Raw genomic sequence first — 27,492 nt, forward strand, 5'->3', positions numbered from 1 at the left:
GGGCGGAGGGAACCAAGTTTTGAAGGTCTTTAAATGGCAAACAAAGTTTTTATTTATATTTGATAATGGAAGTCATGGGGAGCCACTGGAATTTATTGGAGGTAGGGAGTGACATAGGTAGATTGAAGGAGGGACTTGAGTCTTTTTCTTGAGAGACTTGAGACAGGGTGACCAATCAGGAGACTTGCAGTAGTACAGGCAAAAAGTAATGAATATCTACATCAGGGTAGTGGCAGTGTCAGAAGAGAGAAGACCTTTCCAATAGATGTTGAGGAAGTAGGGTTAGGGATAGCTAGATGACACAGCCCTTAGACACTTAGCAGCTGTGTGAATCTGAGCAAATCAGTTAATTCCAAAAGTTAATTCCAAAAAAAAAGAAAGAAAAAGACTTGGCAATAAATTAGAAATTGGGGGCAAAAGATGAATTCAGTTTTGAACACATTGGGTTTAGAATGTACACAGGTCATCCATTTCAAGCTATCTACTAGGCAGTTGGAGAAGTGAGACTGCAAATCAGGAGAGAGGCAAGTATTGGATAGAGCTGAGAACCATTAGCATAGAGAGAGGTGACTGAGTCCAAGAGAGCTGGTGATATTAATTACCAAGTAAAATATTATAATAAAGAGAATTAGGTCGACCACAGTAACACAAAAACTTAGAAGACAATATCAAGAAAATGATCCAATAGACTCAAGACTGCAAAAAGGATGAGAATTAAGAAAAGGCCATTAGATTTGGCACTTAAAAGATCATTGGTAACTTTAGAGAGCAGTTTCTGGTGCATGGTGAAATTGGAAGGTGGCCTGCAGATTAGAAAGTTCTGGAGTGAAAGTACAGGAAATGAGGGCATTGAATGTAGACAACTTTATCAAGAAATCCAATGAAGAATGAGAGAAGATATAGGGTGATAGCTATTGTAATGGATAGATCACAAGGGGGCCTGGGGTGCTTTTTTAAGATGAGAGAGACAGCATGTTTGTAGGCAGCAAAGAAGCAATTACTAGAGTAGGGGTCATAGCAGATTCCATCTACTAGGAAGATGAGATAGAATGAGATCAAAAGTGCAGAAGGGAAGTTAGCCTTGGAAAGAAGCGCCACTTCTTCACATGAGATTGTGGTGAAGGAGAAGATACTGAGGAAAGAAAGCTGAATGATGTGAGATGAGGAAGGGAAAAGAGGGAGCTCTGAGTGAATGACCTCACTTGTAGTATAGGCAAAACTCTCAGATACAGGTCAGAGAAAAGGAGCCATAGGAAGTTTGAGGGAGTAGGGAAGTTGGTAAGTGCAATAGTAAATCAGTTTTGGCAGGATATTTTTCTTGCTGCAGTGAAATTAAATAACGTAAATTTATAATGGACCAAGTCAGCACACTTTCATAATTTTCTATAATTTTGTTCAGCAGATGGTGGGTGTCATCCAAGGTTTTAGTCTTATGACGGCATGATGTGAGAGGGAAGAATAAACTAAGACTGAGTCTTGGCAAGACCTGATTATTGATAGGATAGAGAAAGCAAGAGATTTGAATGCAGTAGGTAAAGAACTGGTTCACCAGGGTCCAGGAGTAATGGCCCAAGAAATAACTGAAGGATGATAGGGATTGGAGATCATATTAAGAACAAAAATCAAAGATAAGGTTTTTAAGGCTATAAGAGAGGGATGGGATGAGAAAAGATTGATTAGGTAAAGGAATTTCAGAGTTCATTAACATGCAAAGGGAGGGGAACTCTTATAGCCGAAAAGAAGATCAAAGATTTGGTCATCTTATTGCAGTGTAATAGTATATATAATCAGTTACATATGTCATATAATTTGTTCATCTAGTCCTCAGCAGTTGAGTACAAATTTGTTTCTAAGGTTTCATCCAAATCAGGTATAAGTATTTTTATGCTTGTGGGTCTTATTGAAAATAGTCTCCTTCACATGGAGACATTCTTCATTAGTGAAATCTCTGAATCAAAGGATATGAACAATTTTCTTAACACTATTCCAATCAGTGAGTTGGTGTCCCTGGCTTCTCTTAGCCAAGGTCCTTGAATTTCAGTCACTTCTGTTTTGTAAGAAGGGCATTATGGTGTAGGAGACACAGTGAATTAGGAATTAAAAGATCTTTAGTCTAGCCTTGCCTTTCCCATTTAGCATCACTTGTGAGTTCAGGCAAATCACTCTCAGCCTCAGCGTTTTCATCTGTAAAATGAAAAAGTTGGACTAGAAAAATCTCTACCATTTATTCTAGCACCAAATCTCTATAATTCTGATTCTATGTTTCTGTGACTCCTCACCCCACTTATTGTTGAGAAACTATCATTTATATTTGTCAAAAGAAATAGCAAATGAAACTCTGCATTTTTAGTGAACCTACTCAGTGCTTCATAACAGAACTGAGTGATGCACCTTAGAAAACTGCTCTAAAGCTTTGTTCTAATCTATTTGGCAAATGAAAGCAGCTTTAGTTGCTCTTGTTCAAAGTATACACATTTGTGGGCTTAGTGGGAAGTCCACTCTGCTCCTTGAGTATCTTGAGAGAGTAGAAAGAAACCTTTTGGCTTTATTTTGAGGATCAGATGTGATGTTTGCTCTTATGATATGAAACTGGTTCTTTTATTTATTTTATGAGATAAAATCAAACTTTAATCATTAAAGATCACCCTTGAGCTGGGGAAGAAAAAACAAAATCTTCCATGTCATGCCAAAATCTGGAAATGGTTATAGCAGGCTCCTATAAAATCATATGAATTCAATAAATGTTTGATGAAAATATTAAGAAGACAAAGTAAACAAATAGTTTAAGTATTTTATTGGGTTGCAACTAAGCTCATCAACACCGTATGATGAAAATGTATATGGGATAATATTGTAATTTTCTAGTTAGATTTAAGTGTCAATAACCAATTTGTAAATGTGACTATTCTAAAAGTATAACTTTTATTTTAATTTAACCATCTGCCCCAGTAGTTAGTTGGAATCCAATTGATTAGAGAGTGATTTGTCACTGCTAGAAATAGGAACATTTACAGATGGAATTGGGGGAAAGCCTGAATGAATTCACTAAGTTCTGTGACAACTAAAAAGGAATCTGCGATCTGACCTATTTGGAATCAGAGAATCTCAGTCATAGTTCTGCGAGTAGCAAATTGTAGAAATTTCTGATGGCTGCTTCTATCCTTCAAGATGTTTGGGAAAATGGAAATAGGAAGTGTTCTTTCCTGTCTAATTCATACCCACCAAAAAACTAAAAGCAAGATGCTAATGTAGGGGCCTTAAATGTTCTAATTCCAACATTGAGGCTCTCCTACTTTCTTCTAGATCCCTTGCCCCAGCTAGCTTTGACAAATTAGACAGCAGCTAAGAGAGAGAGTAAATTTAGAAGAAACCTGCGAGTTAGGCCCTTCACATAACTATCCTTACTACATTCTCACTTATTATTTCTTGGCCACGAAATCAAGTACTTTGAACAGGGATAAATGAGTCTTTCCATTCATCCCTTTGTTCCTGAAGCAACCTCAGGGGACTTATTGGAATAGCCTAAGACTGGAAGCTTCTTTTTGTTCCAATTTTTCCCCTCCTTCCCCCATCCCCTCCCCCTGATGGCAGGTTGACCAATACATGTTAAGTATGTTAAAATATAAATTAAATACACTATAAACATACATGTACTAAGTTATTTTGTTGTACAAAAAGAATCGGACTCTGAAATAGTGTACTATTAGCCTGTGAAGGAAATCAAAAATGCAGGCAGACAAAAATAGAGGGATTGGGAATTCTATGTAATGGTTCATAGTCGTCTCCCAGAGTTCTTTCGCTAGGTGTAGTTTGTTCACTTCATTACTGCTCTATTGGAACTGATTTGGTTCATCTCATTGTTGAAAAGGGCCACGTCCATCAGAATTGATCATCATATACTATTGTTATTGAAGTATATAATGATCTTCTGGTTCTGCTCATTTCATTCAGCATCAGTTCATGTAAGTCTCTCCAGGCTTTTCTGAAATCCTTCTGCTGGTCATTTTTTATCGAACAATAATATTCCATAACATTCATATACCACAATTTATTCAGCCATTCTCCAATTGATGGGCATCCACTCAGTTTCCAGTTTCTGGCCACTACAAACAGGGCTGCCACAAACATTTGTGCACATACAGGTCCCTTTGCCTTCTTTAAGATCTCTTTGGTATATAAGCCCAGTAGCAACACTGCTGGATCAAAGGGTATGCACAGTTTGATAACTTTTTGAGCATAGTTCCAAATTGCTCTCCAGAATGGCTGGATGTATTCACAACTCCACCAACAATGTATCAGTGTTTTCCCACATCCCCGCCAACATTCCGCATTATCTTTCCCTGTCATTCTAGCCAATCTGACAATGGTGTAGTGGTATCTCAGAGTTGTCTTAATTTGCATTTCTATGATTAATACTAACGTGGAGCATCTTTTCATATGGCTAAAAATAGTTTCAATTTCTTCATCTGAGAATTGTCTGTTCATATCCTTTGACCATTTATCAGAGAATGGCTTGATTTCTTATAAATTAGAATCAATTCTCTATGTATTTTGGAAATGAGGCCTTTATTCAGAACCTTTGACTGTAAAAATGTTTTCCCAGTTTGTTGCTTCTCTTCTAATCTTGTCTGCATTAGTTTTGTTTGTATAAAAACTTTTCAATTTGATATAATCGAAATTTTCTATTTTATGATCATTAATGATCTTTAGTTCTTCTTTGGTCATAAATTCCTTCCTCTTCCACAAGTCTGAGAGGTAAACTATCCTATGCTCTTCCAATTTATTTATAATCTCATTCTTTATGCTTAGGTCATGAATCCATTTTGACCTTATCTTGGTGTACGGTGTTAAGTGTGCGTCAATGCCTAGTTTCTGCCATACTAATTTCCAATTTTCCCAGCAATTTTTGTCAAATAGTGAGTTCTTATCCCAAAAATTGGGGTCTTTGGGTTTGTCAAACACTAGATTATTAAAGTTATTGGCTGTTTTGTCCTTTGAACCTAATCTATTTCACTGATCAACTAGTCTATTTCTTAGCCAATAGCAAATGGTTTTGGTCACAGCTGCTTTATAACATAATTTTAGATCTGGCACAGCTAGGCCACCTTCATTTGATTAAAAAAAGTAAAGCAGAGGCTGAATTTTGACAAAAGCAGTCTTAAGAACAGTAGCTTCTGAGCAGAGACGGTATGAATGAGAACTCTTCATGAGCTGAAAAGTAGATAGATGGATGGATAGAAAAAAGTAGAGATTGTCTTCAGAATCTTGTAGGAAGAAGTGGAAAGGTAGAGGAGAAATAGACCAAATATTCAGGCTCAGATCTGTTGAGAAAGGAATAAAGCAAGTGGCAGGATGAGAGGGTCTATTAACTATTTCTGCCTCTCTAAGGAGAGTAGGCTTGCAGCTTATTTTCTTTTCTGATCCTTTCTCTCCTTCCTTCTCCTCCCTTAGTGTTCATTGAACAGCGCAATGAGAAGAAAGGTTGCTGGGAAGCACTTGCAGCTTGCTGGACTGTTTTATGTTGCTGCCACCTTATGGACATGCTTGATTAACCAGCCAAGATCTCCTTGTGCCAACCAGGGGTTCTACAATTTTCCCTAACAGCATGCCCATTAGTCCTTACCATTTGGTTGCTGTACTAAATCACGAACACAGCACAGTCACCTTACTGCATCACAATGGGACCAGAAGTGTAACTTTTTTTTTCATTTTATAATAAGATCTTTCTGGTGTGTTTCACATTATAGGCCCACTATTGCTAAGAGTTTTTATGTTCAGGTGAGTCTCACATGTGACAAGTATTAAGGGCTAACACCAGTGTTAACCAGTCTGCTGAAAGGCAGTGATTATCACTGCTTGCTCCAACTGTCAAGGGCACCTGGATCCCAGCATAAAAGCACTGTGGCATCTACTTGTATTCCAGAAAAGAGTCCAATGAAGATCGTACCTCAGAATTAAAAAGTGATTTGCTAAATATCACTATCAGAACTCTCCTTGCAGAAGCACACCATCTACATATTATAATGTGAAAATAGTATATACTCATTAAAATAATATACATATTAAGCCTGTCATGAACAAAACATGCTAAGTACCTCTAAGGTTCTATATGTCTTAATTTTTAACATCCAATTGCATATTGGCACTGTTTTGTCAGTTCTGTCCAGAAAATTCCATAAGCTAATTTGAGACAAGGTATTTTAATAGGGAGTGATAAATTTGGTGTGCATCTAAGTCATTGATCATGCTCTTTAACGGAACCCCTCACTGGCTCATCTATCAAGTACTCATGCACTGCATCTTTAGTCAGAACATAATATGCAGCGCCAAGTCAGGTATTATGATTTAGTCTACTCTGGAACAAGGACACCGATGAAGTGGGAGAGTGAGGTGTTAATTTCATTCCATCATTTTAATTTTTTTTAAAATTTTTTGGCATGTCTATCTGTATATAAAGTTGAGTACTTAATAAATTCTTGACATGTTTTCAGCTTTTATAGTCACCTCTTGGGATTTTCTTATGACAGATTTCACAGACAGATTCTTTATCAAGTAGAAGCCAAATTCATATTGTCTAATAAAGGTGTACTGCCTTGAGTGCTTTCCTGCTAATTAACTTCAGTGGCAAGATCCTAACATCTAGCTTGCTAAAAGAACCATACATTTTCAAGCTGGGCCACATTCCTTTAGTATATGTTTGGAAATACTCTTTCGATGACTTTATGGAAGTCCTCATGTTTATACATCATAGATCCCAAAATATTATATTTCTCTATAATAATAGTAATGATAATAACTAGCATTGATTTAGCACTTTAAGATTGCAAAATGTTTTTCATATATAATCTTATTTTATCCTCAAAAACAACCCTAGGAGGTAGTTTTATCCCCTTTTGCAAATAAAAAACTAGGGCTAAGTGACTTTCCCAGGTTCAGATAGCTAATAAGTATCTGGTCTTTCTGACTTGAGGTTCAGCATTTTTATCTACTGCACCACCTACCTCATAACTATTAAGAAAACTGTCTAGTCTTTAGGATCTTCCACTTTAATCTCCTTTTAAATCTCCCAACCTGCAGACTCTGAATTTTAATCCCAGAAAACAAATTGAACAACTGTAAGATGGAGGAAACATGTTTAGATAGCAGTTCTGAAGAGGACTGGGAGGCAGGGGTGGTAGGAGGGGGAAGGTTAGTGGATTGCAAGCTCAATGTACATCAGAGGTGTGATGTGGAAGCCAAAAGAACAAACTAAAGGAATCTTGGACTGCATTAAGCAAGGCCTAGCTTCCAGGAGTGGGAACGCCCACGGCTTCTGTCCTCTTCCATATATAGCACTCCTCTGGAGATGGTGCATCCCAGAATAAGGACGACATTGTATTCTGAGCTTTAGGCTCCAGAAGAGAACCAGAGTGGGGAGAGCCTGGAGTCCATCTCATCTCAGATTGCATCCAAGGACCCAGGATGTTTAGGCAGAAGAGAAGACTTGCGAAGCTCATGATCAGGAATTTCAAGGTGTGCCATGTAGAGGGAGGGGCCAAACCAGAGTTCAGCACTCAGAACAGGGGCGTGGAAGTTACAAAAGGGTCAGTTTAGACTTAAAGTCATGAAAAACTTCCTCCTATCCAAAGCCCATCCAGAAGTGCAGTGGGAAGTCTTTAAACAGCAGCTGACAACCCATTTATCAACTAAATTCTACTAGAGATTTCTTGCATTTCGTGTACAGGTTGGACTAGGTGGTTACTAAGTGAATATGATTCTGTGATTTTAGTCACTGACTCCTTGAACTTAAATATTTTATATAGATGTCTGTACCCGGCAAAGGGATTCTTGATCATCCAATTTAAGCTGCCTTTTATAAATAGTTAATATGTTCTCCTAAAAAAAAAAAAATTCCCATCTTGCATTTCTTTCAGTACAGATGTTTTGCATTTTTGTGTGTGGATACCTTTGGATATCTTTGGTAGCCTAAGTGACTTATAAGAATAATGTTTTTTATTGCATAAAATGATAAAATTGCAAAGGAAATAATTATCTCGAAATATGTGATCAAAATATTTTGAAAATCAGGTTCATAGATTCCAGGCTAACCAAGCACTCCTTCTAGCTGGTTTCTTTGTTTCTATAGCCTTATCCGTTTATAATAAGTACTCCAAAAAAAAAAAAAAAAAAAAAAAAACACTAAACATTCAGCCCTTTTAGCCTGGACCTTCACTGTTTTGAGTATCTTACAATATGGATCCAATTCAGTATTTAGTAAGTACCTATCCTGTGTAAGTCCTTTACCATATACCAGCCCCTTTCTCAGGATACAATTTCTGATGCCAGATTATTCCTTTTCAGAAAGAAATTCAATTAATTTACCTGTGCCACAAATTTCTGGCTAGCTTTTATTCATTGTGACGCCTGTATCCATTCTGATCAACTTTTACACTCTAAAGCTTCATACTACTAAAACATGCAGAATTCTTCTAGTGTGAATGGTTCTTGCTTACTTTCATATTGTTTCTTTCTATAAAATAAATATATTATGAAATGTTTGAAGTCTCATATGCCAAATAATAAATAAACAAATTTTAAAAAGCATTAAGTGCCTGTCATGTGACAGGAAGTATGCTAGATACTGGAGCTTACAGATTTTAAAAAAGGATTGAACATATATTCTCATAAGAGAAGACAACCCAAAAAGGAGAGTGGTGGCTGGAAAAGGCAATTTGAGTCTGAGGAGCCTCTGGTATAATGAGAAGGCTTTAGGCAATCAGTTGTTAAAGCCTTTGCATAAGCAAGAGTAGTGTTGATTTGATTTATATTCTGGGAATAAAAGTTGGAGTTATAACAGCAAAATTTTTTGGTGGATAGTGTGTTGGACCTGGAATCAGAAATTTCAAATTCAGACTCAGACCCTAACTAGCTGTGTGATCCTGATAATCACTTAATCCCACTCTGCCTTGACTTCTTCATCTGTAAAATGGAGATAATAACAGCACCTGCCTTGGAATTGTTGTGAAGATAAAATGAGATGATATTTGTAAAAAGCCAAATGCTTGAATGATTTTCCCTCTGCCCATTTTTCAATGTAGGGAATCTGATTCTTCTTACTTTGAGCTATTTGATTGCAGTTCACTTAAGAGAAATCCGGAAAAGATGGTTGCTTTTTGGGGGGGAGGAGAGAGGAGGGAAAGTTTGTGGTTCCCATACCACATTCCTGTTTATTCTCACTGTAATGCCCCGAAGGAGAATGAATTTGGTGGCAAATTCACAGCATCTTTAGTCCAATTTCTTTCAGCTCAGACTTCACTGACTTGGTTTGTCTGGACAGGGTTGCACGGGAGGAAGCTATAAACAGGGACATGGTGAAAGTAGGGTTTTGTGTCTAATAAGCTCCCTTACTTTGAGCAATTAACTTCTCTCTGAGCCTGTTTCCGCAAGCTATAAAAAAAGAACTTGAATTATGTGATCTCCAAGATACCCTCTGTTCCAGTATTTTATAATTCCAAGTTGTCTCAGCTGATTTGGCAGCACCTTGGCTACTATGGCTAGTATGAAAATTCATCTACTTTAGTTTCTTGTCCCTTAGAAGGTAAGGAGAAATTAAGGCTTTGTCATTAAACAGACTTATGGAAGTGAATGGCCGTATCATTTCTGCTAGGTCCCTCAAAGCAGCTTCTCTCCCTAAACTTTTATAGGGGAAAGTAGGATTCTAAGGACTTTTAGAAATCTAGGCGAGAAGTAAAGGTAAGCAATATCATGGTAATTGGTGAATTTGAATTTATTTTCTTCTTTAATAAGTTCTTCCTTTTTTTCTTTGTCATTCTTTTTCTCATTTCACATTTTATCTCATTTTCCACATGATGTCACCAAAGACATTAGAATAAATTACAGCTTTTTTTGTTTTCTGGTTTTGTTTTTGTTTTTTTGCATTAGTGCATATTTATGTTCTTTAATCCTGAACCTTTTTTTATTGCTTAAATAAATTATCTATATTGTACAGATTATCTAAGTACTATTTAAATTCTTGATCAGTTGGGTTTTGTTGTTTAATTTAATGACATAATACATGTAATGTTTGATTTCTTTTTAAATGAATACATATTAAAATAATATGTATTATCAAAAGTTTATATTTTGCACACCACTAAGAGTTTGGATTGGTTAACTTCCAAGGTTTCTTCCATCTCTGGAATCGTATCATTCTGTTTCTAGGATTCTCTTTCAGTCTGTCTCTCTAAAATTTGCTGCTCCTTTATTTCCAAAATTTGGAGAAAGGACAGTCAGTCCCTATGTTTTATACTGTTTGGGGCAATTGCACCTACCCAAACAGACTACTCAGGAGTTGCTCCAAATATTGTACAGAAAGAATTTATTAGAATCTTGAAAAGCAGACTGTCCTGCTGAAAGGACAGCAAGGATACCCACAGGAGAGTCATTCACTTGAAACTGCTTACAACTTTTATACATTTCAGACAAAAAATCCCCGAAATCCGTTACATAAACCTTTATCCCCCTATTTGGTCAGTGGAATGCAGTGAAAAAGGTGATATCCAGCTTCGGCTACTTAAATTCCTTCTTTGGACAATGGAATGCAGTCCAGGTCTCATCTAAAATCATGTGACTGGGGCCTATAGTTAAGTCTCTGATCAATATGTGCTTAATCTGTAAGTTCTTCACCTTTCCACACAATACCTTTGTGTGGAGTGGATGCTAGACCCCCTTTCCCAAATTAACTAATCAGAGATATCTTCAGGTATACAAGAGAAAGCATTTATTTAGTCCCTGGAGGGAGAGGCCCAGCACACCCAGAAGGGATCCCAGCTCCTACCATGTGCTTGACCTGACCAGCAGGAAGTAGAATAACCGGTTAAATTGGAAGCCTTTTCATTGGATAGTGTCTGCTTCCTGTGGGTCACATCACTTCCTGTAACTTCAGTAACTTCTTGCATCCCAGGGTTCAAGACCTCATCTTCGAGCTCTGGGAAACAGGGGTCATATGATTTAGTCTCAAACTGAGAAAACTTCATCCAATCAGTCCCATTCACCTTTGATTCCATCCTTTTTCTCCTTCCTCCTTAATTCTCTTCAGGAGTTTAAACTCATCATTTTTCCCCTCAGGTTCATCTTAACTGACTACAAACATATCCTGGTTTATCTCATCCGTAAAAAAAAAAAAAACTTCCCCTTTATTTTAACATCCCATCAAGTCATTGTACTTTATGTGTAATCTTTATAATCCTATGTAATAGGAGATATACAATCTCCTAGAAAAAAATCATTATAACTGCTTCTTGAGCTTTCTCGTTTCTTAGCAATCCAGCTTTCTACCCCAGCATTGGATTAAAATTGTTCTCTTCAAGGTTATTGGAGACTTAATTTCTAAATCATATGGCTTTACTCAGTCTTCATCATTTTTTAACTTTTAGGAAGTTTTTCTTAATGCTGACTATCCCCTTCCTTTTGGTTTTTCTCAGTTCTTGGCTTTCAGGACACTGGATCTCTCACTACTTTTCTGAACTCTTCTCAGTTTCCTTTGCTACATCATCCTTTTCCCACCCACTCACTCCAGGGCTCAGTCCTGGGTCTTTCTCAGAAATCTTCACATCTCTGGGTTCAGTTTCTTATGCAAATAATTTGTTTATCTGCAACTTTCCAACTCCATTAACAAAAACAGAATTCACTAACTTTTCACTAAAACATACTTAATCTCCAAACTTCCCTACCTTTGTTGAGCACAGATGTACCCTACGTGTACAGGCTGCCCCATGTGTTTTTGCCCCAGCTATATTCACTAAATTCCAACACTATTAAGAAACACTTAAGAGTTGTCTTTATCTCTTTCCTCTGATTCACCTTTTCCATTCAGTCTTGTCCATTTTCTTCAGCTATGTCTCAGATATTCATCTCCTCTCTGGTACCATTGGTTATCACCCTAGTGCAACCCATTACCTTTTAGTAAAGCACAGGTTTTATACATTATTCCTCTGTTTAGAAATCATCTATGGCTCCTATATTGCCCCCAAGATAAAAGACAAAGTCCTCAGCCTTCTCAGGGTTATTACATACCATTTCCAATCCAATCGGCCTGCTTGCTGTTCTGTGAACACAATGTTTTGTTCCCCTTTCTCTCTAGCCTTTGTAACAGGCTAGAGTCCAGGGGTCCTCAAACTTTTTAAATAGGGGGCCACTTTCCTATCCCTCAGACTGTTAGAGGGCCAGACTATAGTAAAAACAAAAACTGTTTTGTGGGCCTTTAAATAAACTTCATAGCCTGAGTTAGGGGGATAAACAGCCTCAGCTGCCACATCTGGCCTGCGGGCCATAGTTTGAGGACCCCTGGTGCTAGACCATCTATCTGAAATTAATTCTCTCTTATGAATCCCTTGCCCCTTCCAAGCTGAGCTCGCATATTACCTCTCCTTTTCCCCTCTCTCAGCTACTACAGTCCCCACCTCCAAACTGCTTTGTATTTATTGTGTATATAGTACACAATACAGTACAGATAGAAGCTAAACTCCTTTAGGGATAAGAAAGCCCTTTAGGGAGTCCTGGAGGGTGGGCACTGCCCTTTCCCAGTGCTTAAAGTGAGGTTTCCCTCTGTATTTGTACCATCATTCCTCTCCTTCCCCTCACCCCCCATCTCTGTCCTGGTGTTTTTTATGTCTTGAGGTTTTTTGTTTGTTTTGCTGAGGGAATTGGGGTTAATGACTTGCCCAGGGTCACACAGCTAGAAGTGTTAAGTGTCTGAGGCCAGATTTGAACTCGGGTCTTTCTGACTTCAGGGCTGGTGCTCTATCCACTGCCCTATCAATCTGCTCCCTCTTCCCCCACCCCCAGTATCTTTTCATGAGCATTTTCTACTAGATAACCGAAGAAGCATTTTCAGAAGAGGAACAGAATAAGCTGGGGGAAAGCAAGCCCCCTTTGGATTCTTTATCAATTTGAATGACTTAGTTAATAATTTAGTATCAAGATAAAACCTTTAAAACTTTAAAACTTCTCCCTGCCTAGTGAATCAGAGCTGATAGCTGCCAAATAGAAACCAGAAAAGAGACTGTCCCCCTTTCCATTTGAGTTATTTCACTACTTATCACTCTTCTAGGATAAGTTATTAAGATGGACAATGGACTGCTTTTAAATTAAATCAAGGGAAGAGAGCTGGGGACAGTTACAACATGGGAGGAGGACAGTCTCCTGTTTGAGGATATTTTTGACAGGAATTATGACAATGTGATGGGGTTAAAATGAAGGAAGGTCGAGAGTTAGGCACATGGGTTGGGATAGAAGAATCCCTTCCTTTGGGGCTCATGGTTATCAGATTCTAAGGTACCAAAAGGGATATAAATGAGACAGGTGATTACCCCTATTTGATGTGCTCTCTGATCATCCCTCTGCCAGATAGCCCAACACAGGCATAGATGTACATCAGGAACTGCTTTGGCCTGCCCATGTATACCTTTTCTTTCTCATCTCCATGTACTTGAGGCCCCAAATCAGGTTGAGTGCTGGATTCCTTCCTTGTTATGGTTACACTGGCATCTTCGGGGTATCAGCAGAGAAAGACCTGCTTTCCTAATAGACACGTGATCCTACCTGGTCTGGTCAAATCTTTTGCTAGGAATGGTGATTCCAAGCTTCAGGCCTTGGGAAGTGCCAAGCTGTACCCCTGAACCTGTTGTTCTGCTGTATATACATTATTGTCTTTCATTTGCTCCACTCCCCCAGTGCAGGTGTTGTTACATAAGCTAATGCCAGGGCCCTGGGGATAGAGTACATGAGAGAATAAAGTGAATTTGGAAGCAGAGCAGGTAACAGCCCTAAGTCTGGCCCCAACATAACCACAGTCAGGGAGCTGAGTCCTTGCTTTTCAAGACCACTCTACAGGAACAGGAAACTACTCTTAGTAATTAAATAGTAACCTGCAGCAATAGTGAAGCAGGGCCCTGTGAGCCCAGGGCCTTTACAGCCACGGGGGAAGAGAAAGGGTACAGAATTAGCTGCGATTGACTTTAGGGATGGCATCTATCATTAGTTAAAGTAAACCTAGGATCCCCTTCCTCCCCCAGTTTTAATTCCATGCAAAAACTGGTGATCCCTCTTTCCTTCTGGATACTATTCGAGTGCTTAAAGACTGAACCATCTCAAGGCATTAGGAAAACTACTGCTTGTGTGCAAAAATCGAACTTCCTCCCAAAATACTCGGGGCACCTGCCCATCATCGGCTCTGAGGAGCCTCAGCGTGTCTCCTCTGCTGCCCCAGATTCAGTCTTTACTTAGAAGTCAGGATCAAACTTCTGCCACAAACGAGCTTTCTCTTTCCCAGGTACCATAGATAACAATGGTACTTAATATTACCAGTGCCTGGGAGATGCCCACATGATAGCCAGTGAAAGCACCCTTCACAGACCTATGGTTTGGCATAAGTTACATGTCTCTTTGGTCGGAAGAAAGTGGTAACATTGGAATTCTCAAGCAGAAATTCACTTCCTTATCTTGGGTTTCGTTCTTAACCTATAGCACTCCTCCTTCTTTCTTTGTAGGTAGTTCTCTAGATAGAACACTGGGGGCAAAATAAGTATAAACTTGTGATTTGCCTATCTGAAACATATATTAGAGCCTAAGGATAAATTTCTAAAACATACTTTGCCTCCCAGAGTGCTTTTCTGCTCTGATCTTCCAAGCCATCAACATCAACCAAATTTCCCCTGATGTCCCATCATGCTCTATTTTAATTACAATTGGCTGCTGGAAAGCTAAGAAAAAAATAATTGGAATTTGGTTGCTAGGGAGTCTAACTGAACAGTGATGAGATGCCCTTGGCCCACAGACCTAGTGTTTCTCTTTCATATTCTCGGTTGCTGGTAGCTTAGCCCTCACTTGTGGTCTGGCTCACTATCCTCCATCCATCCTTAGTTTTCATGGGAGGTATCTGACTACCTTGAAGCTAAAGATTGTAATAAGGATTTGGGTACCTTGAAGCTTGTAAAATGTTTGACTAAAGTATCTATGAGTACAAGGCAGATTAAATTTTCTACCTTCCTACTTGCCTCTGGTAGGATGGGTGTAGCACTTAAGCCTGCCTTTCCATTTGTAGACATTGGCTAAACTGTTCATTAAATAAATATATATTAAATGTTTGAGTGTGTTATATGTTACATGACATATACTTTATATTATGTGTGTGTATAAATTATGTAAATCCACAAAACACAGAAGATAATCAGGGGGCTAAACTGAGGAAGACTAGAGAGGAAAAAAAAAATACATGAAACAGACAGGCGTCAGCCTGCATTTACTATTGTGATTTTTGTTACAATAGTTCCCTGATAAAGCAGCTCAATTGAGGAGGGAGAGGACAGAGGGCAGATGTCTTAAGACAAAAAACAGGACTGCTTCCCTCATGTCAAATGGTAGTAGTTCGGTTAAGGGTGGAAACTTTCAGTCCAGCCTGATACAGCAATTGGGATGATCCTTTTTCTGAGGCTACCAGAAGCCCTAGGATGAAATGTGGAGTCATCCACCATAGAAGAATCAGGGCAAAGGGGTGCGACCACATAGAGATCATTACAAAGATGACCCAGCCTCCAGCCAGAATCATAGGTAAAAAGTTGCTGATAAGTCTAGCTTTCTATTTCTGGGAGTGAAGAGGGAGGGAAAGGTTCTGCTTTAAGTTCAGGGAAGCAGTCATAACACAAGAAAGGAATAATCAGTTGTTTAGTGTTTATTGAAAGGGAGCAGCATACACAGGTGGTTTGAAAAGTCTCATTTGTATTTTATTTTGATAAATTGTGCAAGATGAAAGGTCTTGATATCACACTCCAGGAAGATTAAAGAAGTTTGTTGGAATTCAGCATTAGAATGACTACATTATTTAAACACATATTATGGAGAAGTGATTCTTTCACTGAATTAGAAGTAAGGAAATTTGAATCCTAAGAAAATGCTCTGAAGTCCTCCCTTGCATTCTCTCCTTCTATTCAGGATTTAGCTTCCAGAAGAATGATTCTGTAGTCTTTAATTCTGTTCTGAATCCCTGGTCTTACAAGCAGTACTCCTCAAATTTTCTGACCTCAGGATCCCTTTATGTTCCTAAAAATTATTGGACACCCCTTTCTAAGAGCTTTTCTAGAGCCAATACTTACATTAGCAGAAATTAAAATACCTTAGTATTATATAAAAATAATTTTGACTTCAAAAATACTATCCACCTTGCTCCCTTCCCCCCATCCCAGAAGAGGTCCCAAGGAGTGGTCCCTGAATTTGAGAATTATTACCCTAGAGCATTATCAGCAAAGAGGGTTGAAAGATTGTAAGAGGCTCAATTTTTTTTTTAAAAAAAATTTTCAGTTCTTTTCTGTTTAACTCAACTCTTAAAAGGTAATATAACATTCAGTTTAAAATTCATTTACTGGTTATAGTAACCATACATTACAATTTGTCTCACCAACAAATGATGGTGCATTTACTATTTTGTATGTATGTGAAAACTTACATCTGTTAACAATCACCAGTTTAAAAACTAGTAAGCAGGCAAGTCTAGGGCTATGTTGTTTGCACTAAGTCTTCCAAGACCCAACCTTCTTAAATTGTAGTTTGCAACCCTATATGGAGTCTCATATATTAATGCAAAATTTGCAAAATTTATTATCAGTAAATGTTTGAAAGGTAGCATTTTCAATATCTGCTACCTACTTTATATACCTCTATAGCCAGGGTCATTCTCACACAAATTTCTCGGGCAAAAAGGGGTCACAAGTGGAAAAAGTTTAAGAAACTGTGCTCTAATACACATTAATTAAGACTTTGATTGCAATTTTTTTTTTCCCTTATCCTTTCTCTTTCTTCCCCAGTATATGTAGTGGAAGACCAAAGAAGGAATGACACAGGCCAAGTTTCCTGCCTCACAGCTTGCTGGACTGCTCTCTGTTGCTGTTGCCTTTGGGACATGCTCACTTGACCACTCTCAACCTCTTCTTACCAGAAGGCTTTGAATCCTCAGATGATGGAGTTCTGAGTCCTGATCTCTTTCTCTTGCTATAATGAATGATGACAGGTTCTGCACAAACATCTCAATTACAGCCTAATGGAATCCTAGATTGTAGTGATTTTTGCCATTTAAGTTAGTAACATGATCTTTTTAATGTTAATTTTCTATTTTTTTGTTGTTGTTAAACTTTAACAAATGTGATAAGTGATTTTTTTCGCCAGAGGCTTGAATATGAAATTTATATTTATCATATTAAATTGTACTGTTTATGGCGGTGGCAAAATATGCAACAATACAAGCCACGGAATGATTTCTTTCCTAACTCCTTAATTATGTTTCGATATTCCCTTGTCAATAAAAATTTTCAAAATTCAAAGACCAGACCAGAAATCAAAACCTTTTGTTAATATGACATTTGTGGATAATATTGTGGGCACAGTGAGGCAGACCTTTGTAGTGCTTTGATTCCAAAAGCATTTCTGTCCATTTGCTTTATCATTTAAAAACCAGGACAAAACTTTAAAAATTTGGGGCTACCATCTAGAAGCTCGGAAAGATACCTCACATTTCTGTGTTGGATATCTCACTGAAACCAAGCTGGGTGGTAGACTAGGATGAAGCCAATGAAAGAATCCCTGAAACTACATCAGTGCCTAAGACTACTACCTAACAGACAATCCAATTAGTAGGTAGGGAATGGAAACTGCTTTGCAGATTGCCAGTAAAAGATATGGTGTCTGTTAGCATAGAAGACACTGTATCAATCAGACCCACTCATTATGTGTATTCCAATCTTTATACCTCCATATACTATTTCTTTGTAAGGCCTGCTCAGAGGCCTTTGCTGCCCTGATTGGGCTGTATCCTTCCTGAGCCCCTGGTGCTCCTTGTCTGGCACACTGCTTCAGAAGTGAGTGGCCCTCAAAATACCTTAAGTAACTACATATGTTGCTAGGTGGAATTTGCTCTTCATTCTCAGGAATAGAAAGCCTCCAGATACCCAGAGAGAAAACAAATTCCCTGCTATAACACTATTAAGCAAAATGCCTGCCCTCCAAGTGGTAATCTAATCCCATATTACCAAATTATAGTACTTATTCCAGCTCCAGCCACTAAGTGGCACTAAACCACCAATCATGAAGCAAAAGCGGCAAAGAACCAACTCAAGTTTAGTCAATCTGAAACTACAAATACTGTTTTGCAAGTGAGACCTTTTCCTTATTCAGAAGGGGGAGAGGGGGGGAAATCACATCTTCACAGCTTCCCAACAAATTCTAAATACTTAGGATTTTGCAACATTGACTAGCACCTTGACATCTATCACGAGCCTTGCTTTGTAAAGGAGATCACTATGGACCCTAGCCTTTCTTAGGGTGATACCTCTCTCATTTTACTGGAACCCTAACCTCACGTCTTGCTATCTAGAACACCAAGTTTGCATAGCAAAATCCTTTTGGATTTGATGCTTGTAGGCTCCAACTCCATTGGAAAAATCTGTCACAATGTAATTATCCTCCATAGCCACAAAGGTTCAAGATCTAAAGATATTGCCACACAAAAATGAAGTCACTTTCTTGCTCATTAATCAGGATAAATGGACCCCTAAATATCTTCCCTTTCATCTCTCTCATCCATCTCTCATCATCTCTTTCCATATTCTGAAGCAGAGTAGGGAAGTTTCTCAGGAATGAAGATTTTTCTCAAGGCTACAGGGGGCAAAAAATTAGGTAATAAAGGAGGAACACAAGACAGATCTCATTTTCTTAGGGAGGAACAGATTAGAATGTTAAAACTGAAGGAAACCAGGTCAATCTCATTTTACATATGTGGACTAGAAAAATAAAATAAAAGAGCTAAAAATAAGAAAAGGAAGCCTTAGGAAAAAAGCTGAAGAAGCAATAACTGGAGTGTCAAGAAATCTTGATTATAAAATAGTAGAAGTACCTTTCCCTCCCATTCCCTAAGCAGCAAATCTCACAGGAAAAGCAGACTTGGAAGAAGGGGATGGATAACTTTTATTTGTGTAATAAAAATGGTAACATTGTAGTCATTGGGCAGGGGGTACTTCCTTTGCCCGGGGCTTTCTTCCTCCTCCTCATTCTCCTCTTTCTTTCACCCTCAGTAGGTCATGATCAAGCCCCAGGCCAAGGATATGCAATTGGCTCAGCCAGAGGTACAGGATGGCTACCACATAAAGGCTGAGGCCTAACTGTGGTCCAAATAAAAGCAGAGTTTCCAAAACGTCCTCCAGGTAAAAGCCAACAGTCTGCTGCTCTGCCATACCCAACAGGAGCAGAGGAAGGGGGTTATATATAGGTTTTCTCATGGTACTTTTTACTGTGCCCTTCTGGCCATCAGCATTTCCCGAATGTTGTCCTCTGCATCCTTCACACTGCGCTCAAGGTATGATTTTCTCTGCTGTAAAGTGAGGGAAAAAATATAATTAGAATCAGGGTGCTGGAAAGCGTTGATGATGTCACATTCGTCCGTTGGCCCTTCAAAGACGTCCAGCCACTTCCTAAAGAACTTACAGCTTCTTCAAGCCATAGCAGGCTTGGTAGATATGGTTGCCTCCAGTAAAGCACAGGAGCATTGGTGGGGGCCAGCTGCCTCAATTTCCCAGAACCTTCTCAATAGTCCAACATGCCATGCCTGAAGGCACTAACTCAGGGGGACCTGAGATAATGGGAATTGCTTTTCTTAAAAGCCAGTTTATCCAATATGAGGAGGAAGACTTGGAAGGAGCTTAAGAAGACAATTTTAAGTGCCTAACAGCAAAAGAGAGCTGGGGAGAGGTAGGTAGAAGCCTGCTTGCCCAAGAGTGAAGGGTTACTTGGCACAGGAAACAGAATGTGCAGGTTGGAAGACTGGCAACACAACTCTTCCCCCAAAAGGAAGTTAACACTAAAAACAAATCTCATAACACTGAGGCTGTAGCACACAAAGGCCAGGAAATTCCAGGACAAAGCTCCTGCCCCACAGCAGACAGTCTCCTCTCAAGGTTTTCCATGGCTTGGGCCAGGCGCCTGATGAATGCAATAGCATCAACAACACTAAAAGCTGTGCCCAGGGAGACCAGCTGGTCTCAGAGCACTAGAATGATACCACGCAACCACATCATTCAAGCCTGAAATCTACTATTTTCATTAAATTATTCCATGCCAGAAATCTAGACAAAGATCGACAATTGTGAATTTGAAGGAACCTTCAGAAATTTACTTCTCTTTGGATCCCCTGGCTAGAGGTCTTTCTCCCAGCCTTTTCCTTCAGAAGCCATATTTAAAAAAAAAAAAAAAAAAAAACTAAGGAGGTTTGCCTCTTAGGGATCCTGGATATCAGCAGAAACAAAAATTACTTAAAACTCTCACCCTTCCCAGAATTCGAACTTTTTTTTAGAATCCAGTCCCAATTATGCTTCCAATCCTGCAGAGATCCAGATCTCAAGATATGGTAAAAATAGTCCCCCCACATGAATCCTGTGATGAAAGAATCCATACTATACTAATGAGAAAAAAGCAACACCAGAAGCCTCCTTCTCCAACCATTCCCTCTTCACAATATTTTCTTATTGTCTTTGGCAAAAGTCTTTGTTTTGACTTGATTAGAATACCTTACCAGCCCTAAAGTTCAAGGAGACAATGCCCACAGCAAAATTCTTTTGCTTCATTCTTACTAGGCCTTACTAGTTTAAAGAAAGGCCTGATCAGCCATATAGAATCCTCCCAGAAACTCATCAGAGTAAGGAGTAAACTGGAAGAGCAGTATCCCCTTTCCCATCCTAGACTAGACTAAATAATTTGAAGGAAATGATTCTTCATGGTATACTGAAAATTACAATTGTTACTGTATTATAAATACTCTACTCTTCTTAAATCCTGACTATGGAATTTTGTCTTTGTTCTCAAACCTAAAACTATAAGTGAAATGGCTTGAATCAAGAGAGATTTTTTGGTAAGCAAAATGGAATTGTCCCTTTGTATTTCTTTATAAATATGTGCAGAATTTAATTAATAACTATCTTCAAAATACTCACTGGCCAGGACACAAAAGTACTACGTAGCTAATTTTTTTTTTCCCCTTAGAGACTGAGAACTAGCTCATGAAAACAGGTAATCAGTGATGTAGAACCAAGATTTCCTGTAACTCTGGCAGACAATAAATATTAAGTACCTACTGTGTCCGGCATGAACCGATCATGGTGTCTCCAAGTAGAGGAGGATACATAAATTTCTCTCCACAACACATCCATTAAATTAATGGTGCATTCTTTAAATTCCTGGGAATTCAGGAATGCAAAATTGAATCTTATGTTAATTAAGTATTAGGCATGAATGAAGCACAGGCACTAACTGGGGCAGAGAAATAATTCCTAAAAAATCTTTTCAGGAGTACTTTGCCATTTTTACCTTAATCAAATACTCTACTTTACTTCTCCCCACATATCCTCTCTACTATATATCCTTCCCCAACACTTATCCTACGATTTAACCAATAATTTAAGCATTTATTCACAGTGTTGAGTATTATAATGTATGTACGTACTTGGTGTAAATTCTGTACCTTTTATCCTGTGTTCCAATGTCTTGTCTATCCACTTCAGATCTCAAATTCCTTTCTCTTTAATTCATCTCCTTTCTGTACCCCAACAAGACCCTTAACAAAGGGCTTAATAAATATTTTTCAGTGATCATGATGATCATGTAGAGGCAAATGTATTACTGTCACTAAGAATTTTCATTTACTTACATGACTAAACATGGTACAGACATATCAGTGCCATATCACAGTGGGAATTTAAACTTCCTCTGTTAGCTAAGGAAAGATAAACAACCCTTAGACTTTGCTTTTGATGAGTAAAAAAGGAGTTTAATATAAATAACTCCTGACGCATCACTAAAGAATGTGTTGCAGAGAATGGGAGTTGCAGCACAGAGACATTGCCATGTGCCATCTGGGCATGGTATGGGTCTCAGCAGTGCAGGGGTCAGTGAGTCAGAAACTAAGCTAGGTGTAATCAGGAGACTGTTGAGCCTCTTAAACACTGTTCTTATGCCCAATGAAGTTTTCTACACTATATTTCAATAGTCTTTTCATAACAGATCTGTCAAAACTTCTTCCTAGAGACTGAGGGAATCAACACTATTGCACACCATAATCATGCTTCTTACAGCCCATATAAGTATCCAACCAAAGTCTGCATAATGGAAATCAGAAGTCCCAAGAATAAAAGCAGTAAAATTTACTAAACTGTATGCACTTGTTATAAGGATGAGGGAGAGAGGATGGGAAGGAGTAGATTAAGGAAAAAGGATAGGTTTTGGTAAACTTAAAAAAAAATTTTTATTAAAAATAAAGTTTCCAATGGATTTAAAACAACAGCAAACAAGGGATCAATGGTTGCATGAATGGTTCCCTCATTACTGCCATATTAAATCATCTTCTAAACTAAAAAAGATTACTATCGAGATGTCTCTTTAAAAAGCAAAGAGATATGTGATGGTCATAGGGATCTATTTGCTGTCCCAATCATGCAATGAGTCCTTTAATATACCCAATTCACAAAGATTGGGACAGCAGATTAGACAAACCATATATGGCTAACCAGGGATTACTCAATCCCACAGATGGCAATATGAGAAAGATTCCAGCAAATTTTCTCAACTCTTTTCTGGGAATGAATATTGCTAGAAATGGCCTCCTTTAACTTCAAAGTTCTAATACTTGTATCCATAGTATGTTCCTTTTACCACATCATTACTGGGCACTCCCAAATAAGGACTAACACAGCTGTATCCTGACCCTTTATCTGACCACTACTTAAGATGAGAAGAAAAAGCACTAAACACAGCTGAATACACATGAGAACAACTGGGCTAATTCTACCATTTGAGTCAGAGGTTCTATTTAGAGATTAGTCTGTAACTGGCTAAAGCAGAAATATCAGGGGCAGAAAAAGTAAATCCTCCAACTAATGTCTTAGCACCTTACTAAATAGAAGTCTGTCTTTCAGGTGTTATCTGCAAAACATATGTAAACATTACATTCCTTGGGGTAATTTCCACCATTCATTTGCTCTTAAAACTCTGCACAATTAATAGAGAAAAGTTCTGCTCTGCACAATTTTCCTTATGGTCCCTAACTAAACCACCAAGTGGTTTCAAAGTAAAAGTATATAAATGAACACGTACTTGTTCCCAAACCTTATTACTTTGAAATTAAATGCAACAAGTCTCCCTTTATCCTAATAAGATTCTGCATACTCAGGGAAAGGAACAAACAACTCCATAATCTACTTCTTCTACTACCCAATATCAATTTTTCACAATTCCATCCAGCAAAATCTACTAATTTTACTCCACTATAAAGCACTCAATTTTAAATGCATGCTCCAGATTCATTTAATTATTAGAAAAACTGCTCCACTGGTTTAGCAATTGCTAAATAAATGCATGTATGTGTTGAAGAGATAAATGGATCTCCCTGATACTGCCCTTCACCTCTCCCTCTCTTTTTTTTTTGGTTGCTAAACGTGTAATTCTTCTAAACATACTTCCACATTTATCATGCTGCATGAAAAAAATCAGATCAAAAAGGGAAAAAAATATGAGAAAACAAAAAGCAAGCAAACAACAAAAATGGCCAAAAAAAAAAAAATACTATGTTCTGATCCACAGTCAGTTTCCACAATTCCTTTCTGGATGCAGATGGCTTCCTCCATCACAAGTCTATTGGACTTGTCTATTGGCCTGAATCACCTCATGCTTGAAAAAAGCCATGCCACTAGAATTGATCATTGCATAATCTTGCTGCTGTGTACAATATTTTCTTGGTTCTATTCACTTCAATTAGCATCAGTTCATGTAAGTCTCTCTTAAGCCTTTCTGAAATCATCCTGCTAATTGTTTCTTATGGAACAATAATATTTCATAATATTCATATACCATAACTAATTCATCACAGACATACATTCAGTTTCCAGTTCTTTGCTACTACAAAAAAGGGCTGCTACAAACATTTCTGCACATGTGGGTAGGTTCTTATCCTCTCTTTTACACTCCTCTTTTTCAAGAAATGATTTTCAGTGTTTCAAATGCCCCATAATACACACTTCTCAGTACACTCTTGTTGTTTAGATGTTTCAATTGTATGACAATTCTTCATGAGAGCATTTAGAGTTTTCTTGGCAAAGAAACTGGAGTGGTTTGTTATTTTCTTCTCCAGTTCATTTTACGGATAAAGAAACCTAGGAAGTACAGTTAAGTGACTTACTCAAGGTCACAAAGCTAGTAATTGTCTGAGGCCACATTTGAACGCAGGAAGATGAGCCTTCCTGATTCTACTGCACCACCAAGCTGCCAAAGCACAAATTTAATATTTGCTGAAAACTGAATATTTCAAAATTATAGAAATTCTTGGCAAAATCAAAGCCTTTTCCAAAGAAGAAAAAGAGAACCCTGGAGGTTATTAGCATTTCATCATAAAATATAAATTCTATGTGTTTCTTGATCTAAGGAACATTGGAAGAACGATTCTACCTGAAGTTAGCAACAAAGGCTACAAAAAAGTAAGAGAAACAAGGGAGTGCTATACAAACCTCAGAAGGCACTCTAGATCAGAATTATCCTCCGCAGTGTTGGAAATCATTTGCTCTCTTTGTTATGGCACATGGCTGACATATTAAGCATAATTCCCACAGACTTTTAAGCCAATTTTTTCAGCAAGTTCTTTGGCTGACACAACCAACCAAAACCCACAAACTTCTGTGTATACTAATGTCCTTACAGTACCTTATGTCCTGACACAAAATACTGAGATTTCCTGTGGGGGCTCAATGTGATCAAGGGGAAATGAACATTCTTGAAGTCACAGCTCATCATAACCCCGTGGTTCGTAAGAGTCAGCCTGTAGGAGGTTGGTATTTCATTCTCACAACTAGAATGTTCTCATGAAGGAAGAGGCTCAAGTCTCTAGAACTATTCTACTATGACACAATCTCTCAAATAGAATACTGATGTAACTTATCTTGTGATATCTTCTCATTGGATTTCTTTTTCTAGGAGCTTTCTCTTTCTAAACTTAATACTTCTCCCATTTTGTTCCTTAAAGGCTAATCAGGGGAGACATGAGTCAGAACGAGATGGAGTGGGGAGTGCAGGGATGTTCATATTAAGCCCCTCTTTTTACTATTCAATGTTTCATATCCTTCACCTGAGTGACTCTAGGAAAGCCAGATCCCACCCTGCTCTCATCAAAAATTAATCTTTGGGTTTCTCCTACTTGTCTTTATGCTTCCCCATTTTTGTGGTATGTATGGCACAGTAGTTAATTCATTAAAAGATGATATCGGTGGTCTACATGGATGCATCAATTTAATCACTTAAGCAATAGACCAAGACTTCCCTAAAAGTTCAGAAGGTACACTTTACTGGGCAGAAAAGAAGGGAAGGAAGGAAGGAAGGAAAAGAATGAATAGTGAGAGGTTGTTTTTCAATGAGAAGATACATGTGGTTTAAAAAACAAATGGGGAAATGAGGTCTAAAAAGACAGGAAATGGGAACAGTCATGGGCAGGTTAGTACAGTACAGACCAAGTAGAACTCAAAAGAGCAGAATCTGGCAAGAAAATGAAAATGAAACTAGGAATTCATTTCAAATCCAAACAAACTGTGGTCTAATAAGTTCACTCCACATGATATATCAAGCTTCTTGAGATTGTGGTTAACCTAGAGAATTCATCATTTATAACCAACTTCTATAGCTCAAAAAAAGCAGGGAGATAATTATATAAACACCAGCAAGGAAGCACTACGCCACTTTTTCCAATAATAAAAATCTGTTTCTGCAATAAGAAGATCGAGTTCAAATCCCAATCTTTAACATTATATATATGCTCTTAGGAAAGTCAATGTTCCTCAGTCCCCTCATTTATGAAGTAGTGGGGCTATGTCTTCCCGATGTGTAAAATAGGGATTGAGCTAGATGATCTTTAAGATCCTGTCTAGCTTTATATTATTTGGGTTCTATCATTTTATGACTACATTCAGTTATCAAGCAAGCATTACTTGCACATCTGTCTGGCTTTTTACCTTCGAGTCAGGAATGTAAGATGTTGCCTTCATTTCCTCTCTTCATAAGATAGACCCTGTTCTCTTTTTCTATAACAGTGCTAGTTTGAATGTCTTGCTCCTCTCCCTGGATTCCCACTCCTCACACACACACACACACACACACAACAAATTGGTTTTAGACCATCTGAAGTATAAAAATTTTGTTCTAATTTGATTATGGTTATAATCTATTAGAATAGATTTTTCTTAGCTATGGATATCTGAAAAGAAAACAAATAAAAAACTTCTTACACAAGATTTGCTCTTACTGAATACCTTCATTTTATACTTCAAATGTATTGTTTTCATGGAAGACAGACTATATAGAAATTCTTCTAAAATTGTAGTCCTTACTTTTAATAGGAAAGAAGTAATGATTCAACAATAAAAGTAATTCTAGTGCACATTTATATAGTTCTTTACAGTTTACAAAGTGCTTTCCTAACAACTCTGTGAGGTAGAAATAAGAATGTTATTCCCATTTTACAGATCAGGATACAAAAGTTAAGTGATTAAGTGATTTGTTAAAATGACAAAAGCCAGGACTTGATCCCAGGTTTCTTGACTCCAAGTCCACATTAAAATATAGCTAACATGATGTGACATGATATGATACAATATACCTTATATTAATACTGGTGATAACACTCTTTATAAACCTGACACATAGTCTGACTTTCTGGGGGACATGTGTACCAAATATTGTAAGAACTGATTTTTTTAGCAGAGGTAAGCCTGGGTGTGAGTCAACTCTCCATCAACTTTGATATTAAAGTCTAGAGAGCTGCTGTAAGTATAGAGATTAAATGACTTGCTCCTGATCTCAAAGCTAGTATCAGAAGTGTGCTTTGTATTTTGAAAAATAAAAAACTTTTATTAAAAAAAGAGGGAGCAGGTAGGTAGCACAGTGGATAGAGCACCAGCTCTGAAATCAGGAGGATCTGAGTTCAAATCTGGTTTCAGACACTTTAATACTTCCTAGCTATGTGACCCTTGGCAAGTCATTTAACCCCAATTATCTTAGCAAAAAAAAAAAAAAAAAAGGCAACGGGTTCCCCCTCCTTGATGGTTAAGCAGAGTCTAAATAACCCCTTGATCAGTACTATGTATGAGTTGGACAAGATGGCCCCTTAGTTCTCTTAATTCTCAAAATCTTGGATTGTGACTTGCTCATCACTTTGGTTATACAAGTGACTGATGACAAAACCAAAGATTAAACCCAGACCTTCTAAGAATAGCATTCTTTCCAAAAATTAGACTATCAGATTCTATTAGCACAAAGGGGTAAAAAAGATCCAATCCCTAACAATGCTGCACAATAGAGAAAAGAGCTAGAAAGTTAAGCCCCCACTATGTTACTCATTTTAAAATTATTAAGGCTATAGTGTATAAAGAAAAAGACATCATAAAT

General features: G+C 37.9%; 2 protein-coding genes across 6 annotated transcripts in view; one reads left to right on the plus strand and one right to left on the minus strand.

Moving 5' to 3' along the window:
* CYSTM1 (cysteine rich transmembrane module containing 1) overlaps window positions 1-17,351 on the plus strand; it is a 107,405-nt gene extending 90,054 nt beyond the window's left edge. For 4 of the 5 annotated variants that reach the window (XM_051978540.1, XM_051978541.1, XM_051978538.1 and 1 more), the window contains exon 3: window positions 16,839-17,351. In XM_051978540.1, coding sequence (XP_051834500.1) covers window positions 16,839-16,945 — 107 coding nt within the window. In that variant the 3' untranslated portion in view covers window positions 16,946-17,351. Of the gene's footprint in view, window positions 1-5,451; window positions 6,495-16,838 lie in introns of those variants that run through there. The other variant, XM_051978539.1, reaches the window with a different exon arrangement.
* A 1,621-nt stretch (window positions 17,352-18,972) lies between these two features.
* PFDN1 (prefoldin subunit 1) overlaps window positions 18,973-27,492 on the minus strand; it is a 64,408-nt gene continuing 55,888 nt past the window's right edge. Inside the window, exon 4 of the mRNA XM_051978543.1 lies at window positions 18,973-19,393. Within this exon, the coding sequence (XP_051834503.1) occupies window positions 19,310-19,393 (84 nt within the window). The 3' untranslated portion in view covers window positions 18,973-19,309. The remainder of the gene's footprint in view (window positions 19,394-27,492) is intronic.

This window comes from Antechinus flavipes, chromosome 2, assembly GCF_016432865.1.
Source record: "Antechinus flavipes isolate AdamAnt ecotype Samford, QLD, Australia chromosome 2, AdamAnt_v2, whole genome shotgun sequence".
Lineage (NCBI taxonomy): Eukaryota > Metazoa > Chordata > Mammalia > Dasyuromorphia > Dasyuridae > Antechinus > Antechinus flavipes.